The 24,373-nt window shown below is 45.1% G+C and overlaps 1 protein-coding gene across 1 annotated transcript in view; it reads left to right on the top strand.

Annotated features, from left to right (window-relative positions):
* Positions 1–24,373, top strand: part of TP53I11 (tumor protein p53 inducible protein 11) — a 98,492-nt gene that overhangs the window by 49,865 nt on the left and 24,254 nt on the right. Inside the window, exons 3-4 of the mRNA XM_073604167.1 lie at positions 11,075–11,133; positions 19,567–19,615. Of these exons, the coding sequence (XP_073460268.1) occupies positions 11,075–11,133; positions 19,567–19,615 (108 nt within the window). The remainder of the gene's footprint in view (positions 1–11,074; positions 11,134–19,566; positions 19,616–24,373) is intronic.

Below are 24,373 nucleotides of genomic sequence, written 5' to 3'. Positions count from 1 at the left end.
ATGAAATGCGTTGAAGTTATGCCGGAACATCGAGCCAGAATCGAAAGTGGAGATTCTACCATCTTTGTTGCTACTGAGTGCACTTTGCGTCTTACGTAAGCATATATACGCGTTTTGTTACATAGGCCTTCTCAAATGGACGACAAACTATGTCAGCACTTCGAGCCAGAATCCGAAGTGGTGATTCCGTCATCATTGTTGGTGAGCACACTGTCTGCCCTTTCTTCTTCTTTTCTAACCACATGTACAATGTGTTTTTGCTGCATAGAACTTCTCAACTAGATGACGAAACGTGTAAAGCGAGGCACGTCCGCACGTCGAGGCAGAATCGAAAGTGGTGATTCCGCCATCTTTGTTAGCAAGCACACGGTCTGCCTTTTTCTTCTTATGTAAGCCTATATACAACGTGTTTTGTCGTATAGACCTTAGCAAATGATGATGAAATGCGTTGAAGTCATGTCAGCACGTTGGGACAAAATCTGAAGTGGTGATTCGGCCATCTTTGTTACTGAGTGCACTGCCTTTTTCTTCTTATATAAGCAGTATTATCACTACGCTATGGGGCTGCATGTTTTACAACCTTTTCTATTAATATTATTATACAGGATTTATATAACTCCAAGACGTGTGTGGAATTTTGAGGGTTGTAACTGAGCAATGGAAATATATCATTTGAAAAAGATCTGCGAGTCTAAATGGATTTAAAATGTATATAAAAAAACCTGAAATCTATTTTTGTATTCGTCAATGATCGGGGTAAAGATGGACATGGTATGGCCGCCGTCCGATGCGCAACCTCCGAAATTGACCATCACGCCGGCATATCATTGTGGGAGCCCAAAATTTACCAATTTGGACGCAGGGATCACCAATCTGAGTGCTGGAAATAAATTTAATTTTTTAATTGCTGAACCTGTCGGGGGAGTGGGGTGATTGCAGCTGTTGGGGTCATTTTTAGTTGTTTTTGATATTTGAGGGATTGTACTAAGAACTGGTTTTATGTTGGTAGGTTTTTTTTTTGTTTTTTTTTGTTTTTTAATATTGCCCAGAATACACTTCAATTCTAATTTCTTTGTTTTATATTTTTAGAATTTTTTTATTTTTAATTTTTTCTTCCCCCATGAACAATCTTTTGTCTGGTCTCTCTTCTTCCTCTCCTGGATGAGGATTTTCTGCTCTGATAGCCATCTCCCGTTAAAATTTTCTCTAATCTCCCTGCTGCCTCCTTTTTTCTGGGGCTTGTCAGATGCTGTCAGGATTAATCCAGTCACCGGCATTCTTCCTTAACCCTTTAAGGCTTGCAGATGGTGGCACCCCCCCCCCCCCCCCCCCCCCCAACTTCCCTCCTGAGTGGCCTGGCAGGCGTGTAATTACACCATTAAGAATTCATTAACACTCTCTGAAATAATTTCTCGTTGTTTTATCTCATCCTGGTGCTGTGATGCGTTTTACGGGAGGACGGCGGTGGCTGGGTCCTAGTCGGGTGTTCCACGCCTAGGGCTCATAGTAGGAGAATGCTGGAGGTGGTCTTAAATTCCAGCACCCAAAAGTGGGAATGTTTTCCTACCAAATAGTTCCCTTGTGAATGCGATCTTGGATTTAAAGTCCAAGTAAAATCTTTTTGTTTTAATTTTTTTTTTTTTTTCCCTGGAAGATTATAAAAGGGAGTAGATCAGCATAGCGAAGAAAAGGAAGGGAAATAAAAAAAACTTTTGCAGCAATACTCTCCTCCTTTTCTGGAGTTATCCTAGCAGGCCAACAGGCCATCATAGACATGCCCAATGAGAGACGTTATCAAGCTGTCCCTGGGCTCACAGTACTCCTGTATAGTATAGCGCTCGCATCTCATCACATGAGCACCATTTTCTCCAAAAATAAGGACTACTCATCACCAGAGGGGACCCCAAACCAGGCAGAAGATTGCTGAATTTAAGCTATGTATGATGTGATTTATTTTTATTTTTTTTTTAAAACCATGTTGGGGGTCTGGAATTAGGCTTTAATGTGTATCTAAATTTTTTCCATTATTTTTTTTTTTTCTTTATACCATATTTTCGCAATGGAAGGGGCCTTCTTCCTCCCACTTGCCACCAATGGAAGGGGCCTTCTTCCTCCCACTTGCCACCAATGGAAGGGGCCTTCTTCCTCCCACTTGCCACCAATGGAAGGGGCCTTCTTCCTCCCACTTGCCACCAATGGAAGGGGCCTTCTTCCTCCCACTTGCCACCAATGGAAGGGGCCTTCTTCCTCCCACTTGCCACCAATGGAAGGGGCCTTCTTCCTCCCACTTGCCACCAATGGAAGGGGCCTTCTTCCTCCCACTTGCCGCCAATGGAAGGGGCCTTCTTCCTCCCACTTGCCGCCAATGGAAGGGGCCTTCTTCCTCCCACTTGCCGCCAATGGAAGGGGCCTTCTTCCTCCCACTTGCCGCCAATGGAAGGGGCCTTCTTCCTCCCACTTGCCGCCAATGGAAGGGGCCTTCTTCCTCCCACTTGCCGCCAATGGAAGGGGCCTTCTTCCTCCCACTTGCCGCCAATGGAAGGGGCCTTCTTCCTCCCACTTGCCGCCAATGGAAGGGGCCTTCTTCCTCCCACTTGCCGCCAATGGAAGGGGCCTTCTTCCTCCCACTTGCCGCCAATGGAAGGGGCCTTCTTCCTCCCACTTGCCGCCAATGGAAGGGGCCTTCTTCCTCCCACTTGCCGCCAATGGAAGGGGCCTTCTTCCTCCCACTTGCCGCCAATGGAAGGGGCCTTCTTCCTCCCACTTGCCGCCAATGGAAGGGGCCTTCTTCCTCCCACTTGCCGCCAATGGAAGGGGCCTTCTTCCTCCCACTTGCCGCCAATGGAAGGGGCCTTCTTCCCACTGGCCGCCAATGGAAGGGGCCTTCTTCCCACTGGCCGCCAATGGAAGGGGCCTTCTTCCCACTGGCCGCCAATGGAAGGGGCCTTCTTCCCACTGGCCGCCAATGGAAGGGGCCTTCTTCCCACTGGCCACCGTGGCACGTATTCTATGAGTTACAGTAGATACAGTAATTTTTTTCTCAGGGGTTCCCTGAAACCTAAAGGTTATTTCAAGGGTTAAAAATGTTATGAAAGACCTATGCATACAATCTCAACAGCCCATGTGCAATAACCTTTAAAAAGTTTGAATAGTCCAGGTTGATAGTCCAGGTTCATTTCCAGAATAATAACCTTCCATCTCAACTGCAGATAACCTCACATTTCCATTACTGCAAACATTCCAATTTGCGTTATCTGAGCCATAGCAATTGCCAAACCATTTAAAGTCAGGATGTACCCAAATTCCATTGCTTCCTTCATGTCCTAAAGAGCTAGGAACTGTGGCTGAAGGCCGAATTATTATTATTAATAATAATAATAATAATAATAATAATATTTGCAGCCGCATTAAATTTGCAATATGCCTTTTAAATTAGAACATTTGGTAACTTTAGACTTCTACAAGACTAAAAAGAGAATGCCCTTGAACTCCCATCAGTGACCTTGCCTAGGTTTTGATGTGGTCATCAGTCTGCAGCAGGCAGGAGGAAGCATTTCTTCTACCTCCTCTTCCCCAGTGAGCAAACTACAACATTTTAACTTTGTTGCAAGCCTTCAACAATTCAGATCTGTGTCAAACATTGCTTTTGCTTGTCAGTGTGGTCTTTGAGCCAACATCTCAATCCAGCAAGTAGATAATGCACGAATAATGGATTATGCATGAACAAAGATGGTGCTACCTTTCTGGAGATATAAGAAGATCCAGGCATTGTTGGGGACCGTAATCCAAAATGGATTAAATTCATATTTTTATCAATTCTACAAACAATACCCCATAATGACAACATTAAAGAAGTTTGTTTGAAACCTTTGCAAGTTTTTTTTTAAACGTAAACAAACAAATCCCATGTACATAAGTATTCACAGTATTTTCCATGACACTCAAAATTGAGCTCAGGTGCATCCTGTTTCCACTGATCATCCTTGGGATGTTTCCACAACTTGGAATCCACCTGTGGTAAATTCAGTTGATTGGACATGATTTGGAAAGGCACACACCTGTCTAATATAAGGTCCCACAGTTAACAGTGCATGTCAGAACACAAACCAAGCCATGAAGTCCAAGGAATTGTCTGTAGACCTCCGAGACAGGATTGTATAGAGGGACAGATCTGGGGAAGGGTACAGAAACATTTCTGCAGCACTGAAGGTCCCAATGAGCACAGTGGCCTCCATCATCCTTAAATGGAAGAAGTTTGGAACCACCAGGACCCTTCCTAGAGCGGGCCACCCGGGCAAAATGAGCGATCGGGGGAGAAGGGCCTTAGTCAGGGAGGTGACCAAGAACCCATTGATCACTCTGATAGAGCTCCAGCGTTTCACTGTGGAGAGAAGAGAACCTTCCAGAAGAACAATTATCTCTGCAGAACTCCACCGATCAGGCCAGTATGGTAGAGTGGGCAAATGGAAGCCACTCCTCAGTAAGAGGCACATAACAGCCTGCCTGGAGTTTGCCAAAAGGCACCTGAAGGACTCCCAGACCATGAGTAACAAAATTCTCTGGTCTGATGAAACAAATATTGAACTCTTTGGCCTGAATTGCAAGCATCATGTTTGGAGGAAACCAGGCACCGTTCATCACCTGGCCAAAACCATCCCTACAGTGAAGCATGGTGGTGGTAGCATCATGCTGTGGGGATGTTTTTCAGTGGCAGGAACTGGGAGACTAGTCAGGATCGAGGGAAAGATGAAGCAACAATGTACAGAGACATCCTTGATGAAAACCTGTTCCAGAGCAACTCTGGACCTCAGACTGGGACGAAGGTTCATCTTCCAACAGGACAACGACCCTAAGCACACAGCCAAGATAACAAAGGAGTGGCTACGGGACAACTCTGAATGTCCTTGAGTGGCCCAGCCAGAGCCCAGACTTGAACCCGATTTTTGAACATCTCTGGAGAGATCTGAAAATGGCTGTGCACCGACGTTCCCCATCCAACCTGATAGAGCTTGAGAGGTCCTGCAAAGAAGAATGGGAGAAACTGTCCAAAAATAGGTGTCCCGAGCTTGTAGCATCATACTCACAAAGACTTGAGGCTGTAATTGGTGACAAAGGAGCTTCAACAAAGTATTGAGCAACGGCTGTGAATACTTATGTACGTGGGTTTTCTTTTTTTTTTTAAATAATTTTGTAACGATTTCAAACAAACTTCTTTCACGTTGTCATTATGGGGTATTGTTTGTAGAATTTTGAGGAAAATCTGAATTTAATCCATTTTGGAATAAGGCTGTAACATAACAACAAAATGTGGAAAAAGTGAAGCACTGTGAATACTGTACTTTCCAGATGCACTTAAAACTGAGCGTGTAAAAAATAATTATATTTGAAACCAGGTCCACTTTTAATATAAATGTATTCAGTGGAGTTGAGCCCTTTTTTATATTTATCCTGATTTGACCTCGGGTGATTTTGAAAGGTCTGCTGCATTTCCATTCCAACTTGTGAAGTAATCCGGGGGCGGGAATATTGGACGCAGTTGTGGGATCGATCTTGTGTGTTTATACTAAATCTCCAGCTTGGCACTTCGGAAAATATTTCAGTGCTTGCTGCGGAGTGACTTGTTTTTGATGTCTGCAGGACAGAAGGAATGTACAATGGATTTTGATATAATCCCAGCAGTGTTGGGGGAGATGGATCAACCTCACCAATCATCTGACGTTTTCAATTCAAAGGAAATAATCCTTTTTTTTTTTTTTTTTCCCCCAAAATAGTTTTTCCAGAGATTCTTGCCTTGTAAGGCTTTGTTCACATCATCGGAGCGACCATGAGGTTCTGCGCTATTCCACGTGTTGCTGTAGGGCAGCCTATTCATGTAAGCAGCCTGTCCTACATACGAGCAATGCTCAAAGGAAGTCCCTGACCCTTTTAAAAAAATCGCACCGCACCAAAAAAGCTGCGGCAATGTGTTTTGGGGCGCGCATAAATGCATCAAAACAGTACAGATGAAGCTTGTTTGGCTATACTTCTCCTGTGAATCACAGAAGTGCAGTGACCTGTTTTCAGCAGACTGAAGCATGCAATTGGCTGATGTCACAGAGCTGGTCCAGGCTGTCTGGATCCGCCCACATGCTTGGACCGGCACCCAGCTCAGCCTCTCAGCAAGCAGCTGAGAGCCTGAGTCGGCTGCTCCCGCCCTCCTCCACGGCCCGGCGCTCCCGCCCTCCTCCACGGCCCGGCGCTCCCGCCCTCCTCCACGGCCCGGCGCTCCCCCCCCCCGAGTCAATACTTTGTAGAACCACCTCCACAGCCCGGCGCTCCAGTGAGCAGAAGGGAGGCAGAGCAGAGAGCTGGAGACAGCGGATCACTGCGCGGGGAGCCATGCTGCATCCACCTATGTATGATTCTGCAAAAAAACAAAACAAAAAAAAAAACTTTTAAGAATCAATGGCACCGCGGTACGTCTGCAAAAGGGACGGTGTTTCTGTGCATTTTGGGAAAGCATGCTATTCGTACATCCCTGCAATGGACAAATGTGAACATAGGACACAAAACTCTGTTAGGACTTTTAGGGCTCATGAAGGGTTTTTTCTTTTTTTTTTTTTCCTTTTTTTTTGGGGGGGGGGGGTGTTGTTTTTTTTATTTTATTTATTTTTTTTGTTTTGTGTGTTTGTTTTTTAAAAGCCAAACTTTTTCTATAGGAATACCGCAGTGCAACTGCGGACCTAATGTTTGGCTCATGATTGCGGCATGGCCTCATTTTGACATGGGGGACAAGGGTAATCCTTTTGCTGCGCTGCAAGCATATCGGCTGTCTGGTTGCCTTGGTAGCTTAAAGTATAACTAAAAAATAGATATATTTTGTTAGTTTTAAATAGAGTAGAGAGGGATTAGAAGACACAAGCTATAACCCTTCCTTTGAAAAAAAAAAAAAAATTCTACTTTAAGGTTTTGGGGAGGTGGTGGGTGGTAGAAAGGCGGCAGCTCAGCCATCTATTTTTTTACCACCTAGCAAGATACAAGTATAAGGCCTCATGCTCATTGGATGTTAAAATAATGTTATCAAAACGCCAGTATCTTTGCAGTGAGTGTTTCAATGTATTTTAAAGTTTTTACAATAGCTTTTTTTTTTAGCGTTTTATTAGCGTTTTTCCGCATTGGCGTGTTTTTTTTTTTTTCAGCTTTTGTTTTTTTTTCTTTTTTTCAATGGTTAAACATTAAATGCTGGTGAGCCGCGTTTATCAGCTTTTTTTTGACGTTCAAGCGTTTTTACAGCTGAAAACTCTCAGAACCCACTAGTTTTGGGGTTTTTTTTAAAGCTAAAAAACGCCCCAGCCAAAAACTGCTGATAACAGCCTATGTGTGCATGGACACATAGGATAACATGATGGGGAGCTTATTGACTGTAGAAAAAAACATGTGAAATCAAAAACGGCTCCTGTAAAAAGAAAACGTCCAGTGTGCATGAGGCCTAAAATCAAGCTTTGTTCCAAGAACATTTTTTAATGCCCTGAAAATGTGTTATCAAAGTTGGTTAAACTTTCTATTTCTAAAAATATCCAGGAACTGGGATGTATAAACTCATCGTCTACCTATTATTAAAGTCTGATAATTGAATTTGAAGACTTTTTATTCTGTTAAAATACAGTATTTAAGGCAGCCTTGGAATATGGAGCCTTTTTTTATTTGTACATTAAGCCTTAATGTTTGGGGGGGGGGGGGGGGGGTTGAAAGACTTTTATACATATTGGCTATTAATAGAAATAATAAGATTGTTGTTTTTTGTTGCATTTATATATTTTTTTTTTACATTAAAGAGGAACTGCAGGTCACATAATTTTTAGTAGAAACATCTTTGCTTATGAAGCTTCCCTCCAACCACTTTGCATATATTATTTTATATATACTGTGATTCTGTACTTGCCAAATATGCTGCAGATATCTCCCTCCACCGAGTGTGGCTGCACCCATTTTAACTGTGGGCAGCTGAAGCTGCTGCCTGTTCACTTCCTGGATTTACAGAGACGCACAGAGGCACACCTCCAGCTCTAATTGGCCCTCTTATGACTCATCCCTCCCTCCCTCCCTTCCTGGTAAACTCTCACAAGAGTGATAGAGAGAGCTGTACATGATGTCATAATCCTAACCAGACAAGAAACAGGAAGTGGACTGTATAAGGGATTTACTGGCAGGAAATTTTTTTTTTTTTTTTTGCTCCAACAAGGGCAAACGATTTAATAGATGGAAAGATGAAAAAATGACTGAAGGTCCACTTTAAGAGTTTTTTTTATTTTATTTTTTTACGTTATTATATTAGGACATGTTTTTAACATTATGAATTGTTGTTTACATTATTGTTATGCAGGATTTATATAGTGCCAACAGTTACAAAATAAAGGGAGACCGTACAGTTACAATATAAGAGTGTTTGCACGTTGCAGGGTCCTGTTCTTGTGAGCTTACAATCTAAAAGTGAGAGGCAAGTGGAATAAAGTTTTATAGCTGTGTGGGATATGTAGATGGGGAAAGTATTGCTTTATTGGCCAAGCTTTTAGTTTTGTTGCATTCTGGTATATACTAGAGATGTACTGATTGAAAATATTCTTACCAATCTGATTAAATCTGAATTCTAGGTGTGTGTGTGTGTGTGTGTGTGTGTGTGTATTTATTTATTTATTTTTTATTTATTAATTTTTTATTTTTTTTGCGTAGTTTTATAATTCCAGGTCTTGTGCCCTTCTGTATAATAACCATTCAGAGAACCCCTTGTATTTTTCCTGTAATTGGATGAGGTGGAAAGGCATGGTAGTGCAGTCACAATCCTCTATCTCATCCAATCAGTTTGCCTTGTATCCATTGAGAAAAATGCAAGGCATTCTGAAAATGGCGACTCTGCCAACCGAGCGCCCTCCTGTGTTCACTATGCAGCAGGGCAGCTTCTCTGCACAAGATGCATGAGACAGCGATGATCACTGCATACCGTATATTGACCCAAGTTGGACAAATGTAACTGCGCAAAATCAAAACCTGTCCTGGAAATTCAGCTTTAAACGAAATGCATAGGTTGTATCATTTGTAATCTTCTATGTAGGTGGGGCAGACATGCTTGTTCGTTATACGTGTGGGCTTTTCTTCCTGCTGTAAAGAAGGGAGAAAGGCTGGTGCCATGGAAGTTTGCTAAAACACAATTTTTATTTGTAGCACGTGAACAACTGTCAAAAAAGCCAACGCGTTTTGGCCGTCAGGCGTTTAAAGTGATTGTAAAGTCTCGTGTGTATGTTTATTATTTTTATAGGGGAAAAAAAAAAAAAAAAACATGTAATACCACCTCTGTTGCAGTGGATTTGCGCAGAGCAGCCCGGATCCTCCTCTTCTTGTGTCCCTCTTCTGTGAATTTGGCCCCTCCCCTCCTGTTCAGTGCCCCGCACAGCAAGCAGCTTGCTATGGGGGCTCCTGAGCCGAGTCCATTCAGACACGGAGCCCCAGCCTCGCCCCCTCTCTCCCCTAAATGGCTAGCTGACTTTGATTGACAGCAGCGGGACCCAATGGTGCAGCTGCTGTGTCTCAGCCAATCGGGAAGGAGAATCTGTACGGCTGAGACACTCGTGGACGTCGCTGGACAGGAAAGGGACCTCAGGTAAGTATTAGGGGGGCTGCTGCACACAGAAGGCTTTTTATTTTAATGCATACAATGCATTAAGATAAACGTTCTACCTTTACAACCCTTTTTAAGCCTGGCCATGCTTAAGGCCTGATGGCCGGGAGGCACTGGATTTTTTCACTGTTGTTCACATTATAATAAAATGTTTTAGCCGACTTCCATGGCATCAGCCTTGCTCCCGTTTTTGCATGGATTGCATAAAGGTTTAAAGAGACTTCACAGGCTGAGTTCTGTGTTCTTGAGGCTCGCCAGGCATTGCACAGGACAGGAGGAAGTAGCTCGGATGCACCTGTTCGTTTTCTTCCTGCTGTGCTTCACTGCTACTAAGATCTAATGTAGGAGTTGGTCGGTTCATTAAAAACAATGCGCTCCTTGTGTGTGCGCGACATAACACAGCCCTGCCTGTCTGGGTGGTGATTTGTTTCAGTTTCACTTTCACTTACAAGGTCTCCACCCAATCTAACCTGTGACTAGACAACAAAAGGAGAAGCCTCAAACTGATGACTTTATCTCTCTCTGTCACTCTGCTCTGTCCTCCTATCTGCATGCTTCTATGCTGGATCCACCTCATTGGCTCCTTGGACTTTTTTTTCCCCCTCCCCCTGTCCCTTCCCCTGTCTGAGATCTGCAGAGGATAGAGGCAGGCACCAAGCTCACATTTTTTATATATATATATATATATATATATATATATATATATATATATATATATATATATATATATATATATATATATATATATATATATATACCGTATTTATCGGCGTATAACACGCACATTCATTTTAAGAGGGAAGTTTCAGGAAAAAAACTTAAATTTTAAATAAGGAACTTTGAAGTAAAATAAGGGTCAGTGTCCATCTGCAGCCTCACCATTGCCATCAGTGCAGCCTGATCGATGCCCATCTGCAGCCCAGAGGGGACAGGGAGGGGGGCGGAACGAGCGCAGACAGATTACATACAGTGAGAATCTCCTATGATAGACAGAACAGTGGTCCAATGGCGGCCCAGGAGACTGGACTTCCTATTACAGAGGCCGGCAAGTAAACAGGAGATTCTCACTGTATGTAATCTGACGGCGCTCGTCCTGCCCCCCTCCCTGTCCCCTCCGAGGCAGCTAAAACTGAAGTATTGGCGTATAACACGCACGCACTATTTGCACCCAATTTTCATGGTGAAAAAGTGAGTGTTATACGCTAATAAATACAGTATATATATATATATATATATATATATATATATATATATATATATATATATATATATATATATTTAAAAAAATATGAGAGAGATATAGATTTATAAGTGGTTACAGGGCTGTATTGATGTGTGTTCTCCTGGATGGCCCTGTCCTTTGTATTACTTATTATTTGGAGTACATGTGAGTCTCACCATTGTCTCCTCCTTTGTTTTCAGATCAGTCAAGTACTAGGAAATGAAATTAAATTTGCGGTAAGAGAGCCTATAGGACTAAGGTAAGTTTTTTTTTTTATTTCTGTATGTCTGATTATATCGCCATAGGGGTCAGCTGACTCCGTATTGTAATGTTAAATTTAGGGAGATTCTATCAAAAGGGACTTTCCTGATTGCAGAAGATCTGACATTCATTTGACAGATGAATGAAGGGGGTGGGGCTTGCTGATCATAGGAGGAGAGCTTATTTTACAAGCAATGATATCATCACTGGGTCTCCTGTGCTTCTCTATGCAGTGCAGGCAGGCCATGGTTTGTGGGAGGGGCCGGCAGGGTGCTGTACAGCTTCCCGAAAACATCACCGCTACTCTCAAAAGACCTCAGTTCTGATGCAAGCAGTGAGCTGGTTCTCGGGAGGAGTTGTGGAAATAATCAACATGCCTTGAGCGGATGTTAGTCTGGAGGAGTGGGCGTTCCGTATATAGACTCCACCCCTGAGCTTCTCTCGTGCTACACGCCCATGCTTATATAGAATCCACCGCTGAGCTTCTGTCACAGTACACCCCCCCCCCCCCTGAGCTTCTCTCATGGTATGTGCTTGAATAAACTCCACCCCTGAGATTCTCTCATGGTACACACCCATGCTTGTATAGAATCATAAACTATGAAATTGTGTATTACATGCGGTTCATATTCACTCGACCACTATGAGATTCTTTTGCTATATTCTGCAAAAAACCTGGTTGATCCTGCTGCTCTCCATCTTCCCCTTCTGTCCAAGTCCCCAGTTCAGTTAGGAATTTTGCAGAGCAGTGTTGGCAGCTCTGCACATGCTCAGTTTTCAGTGAGTTTCTATGCTGAGCATTTTCTCTCACACATCTGAGCATCCCATATGACTATAGAGTCACACATGTGGGTGTATACATAGTGGTTAATGAGAGCCCACTCCCTCCCTCCTCCTCCTTGCCCACTAACCAGCTAAACACAATGGGGGTGGGATATTACATGTAGATTGATGGAGGCTTCACCTCCCTGTTATTCGAAGACACAGGCTGGAGGGGCATTATGTAGCCTGTGACTGGCAGAAATCCGCTCACACCATGTTATTGCCAAAAAATAATAAAGATTTGATTTCAAATAAATATTTGTATTTGAATTTAAAAATGTTTATTGCTATTTTAATAATTTATTTTTACTCCAGTATTCCAAAGGCTTTTTTTTTTTAATTATTTATTATTTTTTTGTGACCAGCCGCAGAGGACTAGAAGCTCCTCCTGCTTATGTTTCCCTGCAGACAGGCTGGGAAAGATATGGGTCATGTGACAGCTGTATAGGGGAAAACGTAGTTTAAATTAATTTTTTTTTATTATTAACCATTTAAGGACCAAGCCTCTTTTTGAGATTTGTTGTTTACAAGTTAAAAACAGTTTTTTTTTGCTAGAAAATTACTTAGAACCCCCAAACATTATTCATTTTTTTTCTAACACGCTAGAGAATAAAATGGCGGTCGTTGTAATACTTTCTGTCACACCGTATTTGCGCAGCGGTCTTACAAGGGCACTTATTTTGGGAAAAAAATACACTTTTTTGAATAAAAAAATAAGACAACAATAAAGTTAGCCCAATTTTTTCTTATATTGTGAAAGATAATGTTACACCGAGTAAATTGATACCTAACAACATGTCACGCTTCAAAATTGAGCCCACTTGTGGAATGGCGACAAACCTTTCCCCCTTAAAATCTCCATAGGCGTTGTTTAAAAAATTCTACAGGTTGCATGTTTTGAGTTAGAGGAGGTCTAGGGCTAGAATTATTGCTCTCGCTCTACCAATTGCGGCGATACCTCACATGTGTGGTTTGAACAGTGTTTTCATATGCAGGCGCTACTCACGTATGCGTTCGCTTCTGCGCGCAAGCTCGGCGGGACGGGGGCGCGTTTTAAAAAAAAAAAATTTTTTTCTTATTTATTTTACCTTTTTTATTTTTACACTGTTCTTTTAAAAAAAAATTGTGTCTTCTATTCCTATTACAAGAAATGTAAACAACCCTTGTAATAGAAAAAAAGCATGACAGGACCTCTTAAATGTGAGATCTGGGGTCAAAAAGACCTCAGATCTCAAATTTACACTAAAATGCAATTAAAAAAAAAAAAAAAAGTCCCTTTTAAGACTTGTGGTCGGAAGTGACGTTTTGACGGGTGGGGGCCATCTTCCCCTCGCTCGTCTCCATACCCAGCAAGGGAAAACATCTGACCTCCTCCGTCGACAGCTCCGGTAAGCGTCAGAGGGCACGAAGCGCAGCGGGAGGTGGGGGGGTGGGCCCTCTCCCGCCGCTGAGAAAAGTGATCTTGCGGCAAATCCGCCGCAGAGACCACTCTTATCGGAAAGCGGACCGCCCGACGAAGAAGAGGATACCGGGGTTATGGCAGCTAGCTGCTGCCATATTAATGATTATTACTCTTCAAACTTAGGACTTATATCGGCATGCGACGGTCCGTAAGTGGTTAAAATAATTACAATGCCGTTATCCACATACAGAAATAGAAGGGATGATGTAAATTTAAACGGTGTGTGGTTAGTATCACTTTAACATCTGGCATGGTACATGGGATGTGCTTGTATAGACGCCACCCCTGAGCTCCTCTCATGGGATGTGCTTGTATAGACGCCACCCCTGAGCTCCTCTCATGGGATGTGCTTGTAAAGACTCCACCCCTGAGCTTCTCTCATGGGATGTGCTCGTGTACACTCCACCCTTGAGCTCCTCTCATGGGATGTGCTTGTAAAGACTCCACCCCTGAGCTTCTCTCATGGGATACGCCATGCTTATTGACTTGGTACTGGAGGATGTATTTACTGGGTGAAACAGACAAAACATTCCACATAAGGAAAAAATAATCTGTATGTGGTAGCAGATACTGTGAGTCAGCCACCAGTAGCTGAAAAATATATTGCATAATATTACTTTACACGTGTGCGTTTCCCAGTCCAGCGGCACTGCTTCTGATGTCAGGAGATAATCAGTTGGTTATGTCATGTTGCACAATCCCGTCATCCCAGCTTGAAACTATTCACAGAAGTTGCTGAAGAAAAATGATGTAAACTATCTTGGCACAAATGATTTTTTTTTCCAGCAATTACTCCCCGGAGCCCCGCTGCCTTTTACAACAAACGGGACAAATGTATGCCTTCTGTAAACACCCCAAGCTGGCCTATCGGCAGGCCCAACAGTGGCACCTGCTGGTCGATGGGTATAATGCTTCCAAGTGATTTAAGAATTTTTTTTTGGGGGGGGGGGGGGGGGATAGGTTGAAAACTGTAATCTTATTAATATTTATAAATCTGTAATGGACAATAAATGTATATAACTGTATGAATATGTATGCTTCACTATACCCTAATTATAAACTTACATGGGAGATATCCATTCTTGATTATTACCTCCCTGGGCTATGCATTTAGTGATAGTGTGTATTGCTGTACCTTGGTAGGCAGATGCCATGTGATTGGCTGGGGAAAGTGCTAGAAATCCCCTCTTACACATGTGCCACACCTGGATGATTTGCTATCACTTTGGCCTCCTATGGATCACAAAGTCATCGGATGAATGTCACAAGTATTCGTCCAGCTAAGACCATATTTTCCTCCCAAAAAACAAGTTATTTGCACCTGGCTCCAGCCCCCTCCCTTTCTTTACCCCATTTAGATATTACATACACCCAGTAAAGGGACTATCCTAAGGTGATGCAGAGATGAAACAAACCCTCCTTATATTAGTTGTACTTGTTTATCTGCAGTCTTCTATTCTCTCCATCCATTCAAAGTCCAGAATGTATAAGCTTGTCTGAGAGTTCAGAAAAAAGGGGGTGTGGAGCTAAAATTACACTCTGATTGGAAGGGACACCCCCCCCCTCCCTGCACACAGCAACAGAGCTGAGGCTGTCAAGGCAACATTACAGGGGTTGAAGGTCCTCCTGACTATTGATTTCCTATATTCCTTGTGGTCAAATGGTTCAGAAAACCCCTCTGTGTATTCAAATGAGATTTTCTACTTCCATTTGTGTATTGCCACCCAAGTGAGTTTCACCACCGTTGACTCAATGTGCTCACCTGGATCCACCAACCTATGAATTAAATGGGTCACTATGCGCTTTTCCCTATTCCGGGGGCCTTGGTAATATTTTCTCCAGATGTCTCATCCACCTCCACTTTCTCTTCAATTGAAATTGGTACAACATCTAAAGTGGCTTCTCCGCTCAAGAACATAAGAAAGCAACTGTTGGAGATGTGGATCAGCTAGAGCAGTGGTCTCCAAACTGCGGCCTGGGGGCCGGATGCGACCCTTTGCTTGCTCTTATCCGGTCCTTGGGCATTGTTCCTCCCACTGTCAGCAACAGTGTGGCATAGTTCCTGCCACTGACACCGACAATGGGGCACCATTCCTCCCACTGACACCAATGACGGGGCTCCATTCCTCCCACTGATACCAATGACGGGGCTCCATTCCTCCCACTGATACCAATGACGGGGCTCCATTCCTCCCACTGATGCCAATGACGGGGCACCATTCCTGCCATTGATACCAATGACGGGGCACCATTCCTGCCATTGATGCCAATGACGGGGCACCATTCCTGCCACTGATGCCAATGACGGGGCACCATTCCCCCCACTGACGCCAATGACGGGGCACCATTCCCCCCACTGACGCCAATGACGGCCACAATCCGGCCCCCCTAAATTTTGAAATGCAGTAAACTGACCCTTTTGTTTAGAAAGTCTGGAGACACCTGGGCTAGAGGCCCACTCTTCCAGGTTTTCTGATCATGTCCACGGCCTTAAGTCGGAATAAATACAGCCTTTAAAAAAAGATCATTAGGAAAAACATCAAATTGCTTCATCTTTAAAAATGTCTTTAATCCAAGAAGCATAAAGAAAACCATTCACAAAATAAGTGCACTGTGAATGCAGAAGTGGAGGATACAGAAGACTAATCAGCAAAATTCTATATTATCACAGTTTTTTATAGTGTTGTTTTATGTAAACACTATTAGGCCCCTTTCACACGGACGGATAGAATGGTGCTTTTAGCTGCGGATTTTCTCATTTTCTACCGCAGCTAAAAGCACACAATGCTTTCCTATGGCCCCATTCACACACTGCGTTTAGCCGCGATTTAGATACATGCGGTTCTGTGTGGATAGAAAAAATAGAATTGACTGCGTCCAGGAGCGATTTAGCGCAGCTATCCGCACATAACCGCAGTGCACTGTGTCAGCTGCGGATAACAGCGCCAAGCTGCTCATCGGGAAAGGAAAAATTATTTTTCCTTTCCCAATGAGCGACAAGCACGGGGATCCGACTCGGATCCCTGCCAATGCCCGGCACTGTTTGGTATGAATCTTGAGGGGGAACTCCACGCCAAATTTTAAATAAAAAAAAATGGTGTGGGTTCCCCCCAGGGGCATACCAGGCCCTTCGGTCTGGTATGGATTTTAAGAGGAACCCCAACGCCGAAAAAAACGGCGTGGGGTCCCCCCCAAATCCATACCAGACCCTTATCTGAACACGTAGCCCGGTCGGTCAGGAAAGGGGGTGGGGACAGGCGAGCGCCCCCCCCTCCTGAGCCATACCAGGCCGCATGCCCTCAACATGGGGCGTGGGTGCTTTGGGGAGAGGGGCCATGCGGCCCCCCCCCACCCCAAAGCACCTTGTCCCCACGTTGATGAGGACAAGGGCCTCTTCCCGACAACCCTGGCCGTTGGTTGTCGGGGTCTGCGGGCGGAGGGCTTATCGGAATCCGGGAGCCCCCTTTAATAAGGGGCCCCCAGATCCTGGCCCCCCACCCTATGTGAATGAGTATGGGGTACATGGTACCCCTACCCATTCACCTAGTGAAAAAGTGTCAATAAAAAAACACACTACACAGGTTTTTAAAGTAATTTATTAGACAGCTTTGGGGGTCTTCTTCCGGCTTTGGGGGTCTTCTTCCGGCTTTGGGGGTCTTCCGGCTTTGGGGGTCTTCCGGCTTTGGGGGTCTTCCGGCTTCGGGGGTCTTCCGGCTTCGGGGGTCTTCTTCCGACTTCGGAGGTCTCTTGGTTCTTCTCCGCGCTCTCCGGGTCTTCTGCCGGGCTCCTCCGCTATCTTCTGCTCTTTTGCCACTCATTTGCTAGCGGAGGAGTCCGGTCTGTTGCCTTCTGCCTTCTTCTCTCTTCTCTTCTTCCGATGTTGACACGACGCTCTCTCCGGCTGGAATGCACTCTGGGCGCTCCGCTCTGACTTTATAGGCGGTGACCCCGCCCCCTTATGCCATCACAGTCCCTGGGCATGCTCGGACTGTGACGTTTTAGGGGGCGTGGTCAACATCACCCGGTGACCACGCCCCCTAAAACGTCACAGTCCCAGCATGCCCAGGAACTGTGATGGCATAAGGGGGCGGGGTCACTGCCTATATAAGTCAGAGCGGAGCGCCCAGAGTGCATTCCAGCCGGAGAGAGCGTCGTGTCAACATCGGAAGAAGAGGGAAGAAGGCAGAAGGCAACAGACCGGGCTCCTCCGCTAGCAAAAGAGCAAAAGATAGCGGAGGAGCCTGGCAGAAGACCCGGAGAGCGCGGAGAAGAACCGAGAGACCCCCGAAGTCGGAAGAAGACCCCCGAAGTCAGAAGAGGACCCGGAAGCCGGAAGAAGACCCCCGTAGCTGTCTAATAAATTACTTTAAAAACCTGTGTAGTGTGTTTGTTTTTTATTGACACTTTTTTTCACTAGGTGAATGGGTAGGGGTACCATGTACCCGTACTCATTCACATAGGGTGGGGGGCCGGGATCTGGGGGCCCCCTTAAAGGGGGCTCCTGGATTCCGATAAGCCCTCTGCCCGCAGACCCTGACAACCAACGGCCAGGGTTGTCGGGAGGAGGCCCTTGTCGTCATCAACATGGGGGGTGGGTGCTTTGGGGGAGGGGGTGCCCTGTGGCCCCCCCACCCCATAGCACCTTGTCCCCATGTTGATGAGGACAAGGGCATGCGGCCTGGTACAGCTCAGGAGGGGGGGGGGCGCTCGCCCGTCCCCTCTCCATTTCCTGACCGACCGGGCCGCGTGCTCGGATAAGGGTCTGGTATGGATTTTGGGGGGGACCCCACGCCGTTTTTTCGGCGTAGGGGTTCCCCTTAACATCCATAACAGACCGAAGGGCCTGGTATGCTCTTGAAGGGGGAATCCATGCCGGCTTTGTATTTAAAATTTGGCGTGGAGTTCCCCCTCAAGATTCATACCAAACAGTGCGAGTCGCTACCCTGTCGGGTTGCCATGGAAATGGCAAACCGCAGCTAAACGCAACCGCAGCTAATCGCACTGTGCAAATGCAGCTGATCGCAGTGCCTGGAGTCTTGAATTTCACAGGAAAAAAAACATGCTTTTAACTGCAGAATAGCCGTCCGTGTGAAAGGCGCCTTAAGCATCACTATGGATTGATTTTTATGCATGGTAGAATAGATTGCACTGCACTTGTTTTTTATATAGATTTGATGTGTGAAGCACATATCAGTGGTAATGGCAATCATTAATCAAGTCATTTTCTGAATAGAGGGTTTGCACAGAGAATGTATTGATGGTTTTTAGCCAATACATTGTTTTTGATCATAACAGGCCTTTTTTAAGGGAAAGTTTTTCATAAATTATCTATGCAAAGGACAAAGAAAAAAAGGTTTTTGGATACACGTCTACACTTGTTGGTAAGGTTACTTGGATGACACTGATTTCTTCCACATTTATAACTAACCCCCCCCCCTTAAAAAAACGTACCCTGTTTCCCCGAAAATAAGATCTAGCGTGATTGTCGGTGATGGCTGCAATATAAACCCTACCCCCCAAATAAGCCCTAGTTAAAGTCCTTGTAGGCCTTATTAGGGTAGGGCTTATTTTCTGGGAAACAGGGTAGGGCTTATTTGGGGGGTATGGCTAATATTGCAGCCATCACTGACGATCACGCTAGGTCTTATTTTCGGGGAAACGGGGTAGTTTTGGTCCCTTCTGCAAGCAATTCAAAGAGTGTCTGCTTCCCAGCAGTCTGTGGTCTCCGGTGATTACATGAGTGCAGTGCATTATAGAGATCATTTTCAGCTACTGGAGCTAAAGGCATTGAATCAAAAACAGAGAAGTGGAACTCATGCTTTTTATTTGTTCCCAGTCCTCGTCTGCAGTTGCATTGCATTGCAGATGCAGACAGGGTTCATGTAAACAATGTAATATTTACCCGTGGTGTCCTGGGATGATAGCTTTTAGAGCACAGAGATGCAAGAACTAACGGCTTATGTTTGTTGTCCTGGGATATATTAATATACAGTATGTGTTTTTTTTTTTTTTTTTAAAGGCCTGTTCTCTTTTACATGAGCCTGTATTTCTTGCATTTTGCAAATATCTTAATATTTTTTTAATCAGCTGGTGGAAAGCTGTGATCTAACTTGTGGTCTCTTTTTTTTTTTTTTTTTTTCCTTTCAGAGTATGGCAGTTCCTCTCCGCTTTAATGTTCACAGGAGTTGCTGTCATGGTAAGTGTATTGATATGATGAGACTGGAATCACTGGAGGTTCTAACAGTTGCTCAGCCGGGCTGTGAGAAGTCACTGAAGAGTTTTGTATGAAGTCGGGTCAGACTTCTGCATTTCCCACCACTGTATGTCAAGCCCTTGAATTAAAAGTTCAGCCGTTCGTACCATGTACATCGGTTCTGGGTGGATGGCGTGGTTGGATCATTTCCATCGGCTTTTATGTTCTTGTTTCCCAGGTTTTGGGCTCCCGGCTTTGAGATCGCTGCCATTGCGACGATGCATGCCCCAGCACCCTCCCCACCCCCCACCTTCTGTCCACCCCCCACCACCTTCTGTCCCCACTGAGTCTGCACTACTCCTCTCATCACAATGCCTGAAACCTCTCCATTGCTGTACCTTTTACTCCTTACCTCCTACACTCTCCCCACTGCAGCTGAACCCCATTCTCCTCCACCCTCACCACACGTGCACACCAACCCCTGCAGTTGACCCCTTTCCCCCTCCATCTGCACCACACCTGCACACCCACTCTCACTACCACAGCTGACCCCCTTCTTCTTCCATCCACACCTGCGCACCCTTTCTTACCACTGCAGCAGACCTCCTTTCCTGCTCAATCTGCACCACACTTGCACACTCACTCTCACCACCGCAGCTGACCCCCTTCTTCTCACCACACCTGCACACCCTTTCCTACCACTGCAGCAGACCTCCTTCCTGATCCATCTGCACCACACTTGCACGTCCACTCGCCACCCCAGCTGGCCCCCTTTGTCCACACCACACCTGCACACCCTTTTCTACCACTGCAGCAGACCACCATCCTCCTCTGCCCGCACCACACATGCACACCCACTGTCGCCACCGCAGCTGACCTTCCCTGCCCCTCCAACTGCACCACACCTGCACAACCTCTCTCACTACCACAACTGACCCCCTTCTTCCATCCACACCTTTTCCTACCACTGCAGCAGACCTTCCCTTCCTCCTCCATCTGCACCACACCTGCATGTCCGCTCGCCAACGCAGCTGGCTCCCTTTGTCCACACCACAGCTGCACATCCTTTCTCACCACTGCACCAGACCACCATCCTCCTTCCACTGCTCTCACCACCTCTCCTACATGCACCCTCTTCACTCACCAATGCCTGTCCTTGCTGCCACTGCACTGATGCATGCCTCAACACCACTTTACAGATGCATACTTCTGTAAGCTCCACCACGATAGTGATGCGTTTTTCTGCATTCAGTAAATGGGTGTACCTTTGGTAGCATACTATTCAAACGCTGTGTACCTAGCTGTAAAAAAGGAACCTAAATTAAGAGTCATGGTCAACTTGCTCGTGCAGGGCAGGTCTCTGGAGAAGGCTCTGGGGACTGACTTTACCTGTCCTCCAGCTTAACTGCATGCCCCTCCGCAGCCGGCAACATCATCCTTACATCAGCAAGGTGAGGGAGTCTCTTTAACGTTCCCTTGGCATGGGGCATCCTGCTGAGGAACTGTATTTTACAGATTGCAAATAGGAAGGAGCAACTGGTGGGGGACACAAAGGCAGGTCCACTTTGGTCAACTTCTCTCCCTTCTCGTAGCCAAGCCCTGTTTGGTATTTTAACTCTAATCGAATTTTAAAAAAATGACATGAATGTTATCAGCCGACCTACTTTAAGCCTCAATTTTTGCCGGCTTATAACAAGCTTGATATTCAGCGTTCCGTTTGCCTCTGAGGTTTTGGTAGATAAGAGAATCTTGTGAGCCGGCATTGTGTTCCATTCTCACAGCCTCTCCCGCTGCTCTCAGTCTTATAGCTTGTAATGTTCCTTTGATACTGTTGTTTTTTCTTTCCTCCCTTTTTTTTTTTTTTTTTTATTTCACTCTCAAGCCACTTAATTTTTTATTTTATTTTTTTATTCTTGTTTTTTAATGATACATTTCTTCATCTTTATCTCTAAGGTGGCTTTTTATTTATTTTTTTTTGTCTGGGCAATTTTCTCCCTTCAAAAAAAAAAAAAAAGAAAAAAAGAGTGAGCCGAGTTTCAGTGTAATGGTTGCTCTGGGTATGAATGTCCGCTTTGCTCCCCAACTGCGTATTTGTGCTATAGAATGTGTGCCGTTCTTTTGTTTGGTATAGTGGGAATGCTTATGTTATCACCAAGTCTGGGCAAGTTTTCTTTAAGAAAAATTATATACAGGGAGCTAGTGAGCAGCTGAACGTGGCAAAAATATAGTCTGTTACTGACGCATTTCCCCACCTCGATCACTGTTGCCTTCCTCTTGATACCTGCCACTTTACCGATGGGGGGGAGGGGCATTGATACCCCGTGTTGTGGCAAAAATCAGTGGGTGCAGAGTTCTCATCTCATGACCTTCGAAGATGACTCCTGCATCACCTCGTCTACTTCTTCATCTCTGAAAGACCCAGAAGAACTGCTTGACTATTTCTCCTGTGATGGTCTGTAAGCTTCACCACATGTAGACCATTGTATCTCCAAGGAAGACTTCCTTCTTGACCACTTTTAAAACCAAAAGAAAGTATGTGCGCTAATTTGACCAGGGACGGCCGGTGCGCCGTGTCCAGGGACGGACTATGCACGGTGTGCCGTGTCCAGGGCAGTGAGGGGCTAGGTGCCATGACCAGGGCATGATCTAGGCCCCATTAGCGGCGGCGCCCTCTAATCCCTGTGCCTAATCTACATGCAGAGAGCGCCGGACGTATGAATTTTATTGGAGCTTTTTTTTTTTTTGAAGCACATTATTAGAGCCTGGGGCTCTAATTTGGCTTCAAAAAAGGATAAGCTCGGGGCGCCCTGAGCCCACCCAGTTGTGTAACGATAGTGAATGAATATATACTATTGTCTACTACTGGCCAATCAGGAAGCGGGTTTAAAGACCCTATTGGCCGAGAGGAGAAATGAGCCTATTGGCCGCCGAGGAGGAGACGCAGGGGGGAATCCACCGCAGCTGCCCACAACCTAGATGGGGTAAGTGTGGGGCTGCTGGGCGAGCTACGGGGGGGGGGGGGGGGGTGTGATTTGACTGACGGACCGACCGAACGGGGGGTTTGACTGATGGTCCGACCTGCCGACAGGGGGTGGGGGTGACTGATATTTTTTGTTCGCTGCCCCCAAAAAATGGCGCACCAGCCGCCACTGACCTAGGCACTCTGCCTGTTTAGAACAAAAGATGGATGATGTGACCACACTTGGATTACCGTGACCAAATGATTGACTCCCTTGACCAACCTTACCTCCACCCTCCTGATGATATCGAGGATCTGGAAATGAGAAACTCTACAGAGGTGTTTTTACTATTCCTTTCAATCATAAACCAAATAAGAAGTTTAGTAGAGAGAACATCCCTGACTGAATTTAGGGAGTTAGCCTAGAGCTCGGGTTTGAGTTAATATTTGAATATAGGAGTGATTTTAATCCTAGGTATGTGTATTCTTCTTGAATCTCGGTGTGCTTTGTGTGTATTTCTTCCAGATCTGTGCAGTAATCCAGTGTGAGACTTTCCCTCTGTAATAAAGACCGCTCACTGCTGCTCTCTCTCCTTGTGCAGGGTGACTGGTCTTGTCTCCGCCCCCTCCTGTAGTTTTCTATAGGCAGCCTGTAGTGGGTGGAGCCTGCTGGGTCCCTCCCATGGCTCTGCTCTCTGCACAGGCTAAGTAGCAGTGACACCAACACTGTGCTGGGATTGCAAAGGCATTTGGTGCATCAAAAGTGGATTTACATCCTTTGTGACTACTAAGGAATATATTTACAAAAAACTCTTGAAGTTCAGCATTAATGCGTCACTTATGAGCATCAAACAAAACACGTTTCCATACTTCATCCCTGCCCGGGGTGCCGATACTTCCCTAAATCTGAGAAAAGGAGAACAGCGGCCGGAATAAAATAACATTTATCCTTTTTATAAGGTTCTCTTTTTCTACAGCAATTTCAGATGAACAGTGATAATTGTTGGTCCTTACAGCATGGGAGTTTTATTAAAGCAGTATTAAACCCAAAACCAGACAGCTTACCATTCATTAGATGTGGTGGCTGCATTTGTTTTCTTATTTTAGTCTTCCCCCCCCCCCTCTGTTTTCATCTGGTGATCTGGTCACTAACACACCTCCTGTATTAATCAGATACAACTCTGGATGAAAGAGCACCGGAGGCACAGCAGCATTGTCAGCCTAGAGCAGTTTTTTCTTTACTCCTGTCCTCAGGACCCACTAACAGGCCAGGTTTTATGTATTACCTTGGGGAGATGCAGACTAGAATACTGCAATCACTGAGCAGCAAATGATATCACCTGTGATGTATTTCAGTTATCTTGCAAACCTGGCCTGTTAGTGGGTCCTGAGGACTGGAGTTGAGAACCACTGACCTAGAGAAAAGTAGTGTTTAAATGTACTAGCAGATTTAAATACACTATAAAAAGTGTGAGCTGGAGTTTTTTTTAAATCTGCTAGTCTGATTTTCTCATTATTGAGTATCAGGCATTTGAAAGAAAGGAACAGCAAAAGCTGCATTAAACACAAAAGCGAACATATTATATCTCAGCTTGCCAATTCTTACATGTGGTGGCTGCATTTCTTTTATTTTTTAGGCTTTCTATCCTCTGTTTTCATCCAGTGAGCCAGCAAGCAAGTCTGTTTTTCAAAAGCTCAAGCTCTTCCGCAGAATGCATCAGTTTACATGGATGAGACAAACCACTTGACACTGACAGGGGGGGTGTATAAAATGATCGGCTTTTATTATTCTATGCAAAACC

This window comes from Aquarana catesbeiana, linkage group LG11 (assembly GCF_042186555.1).
Source record: "Aquarana catesbeiana isolate 2022-GZ linkage group LG11, ASM4218655v1, whole genome shotgun sequence".
Lineage (NCBI taxonomy): Eukaryota > Metazoa > Chordata > Amphibia > Anura > Ranidae > Aquarana > Aquarana catesbeiana.
This window is presented reverse-complemented; position numbering and strand designations above follow the sequence as displayed.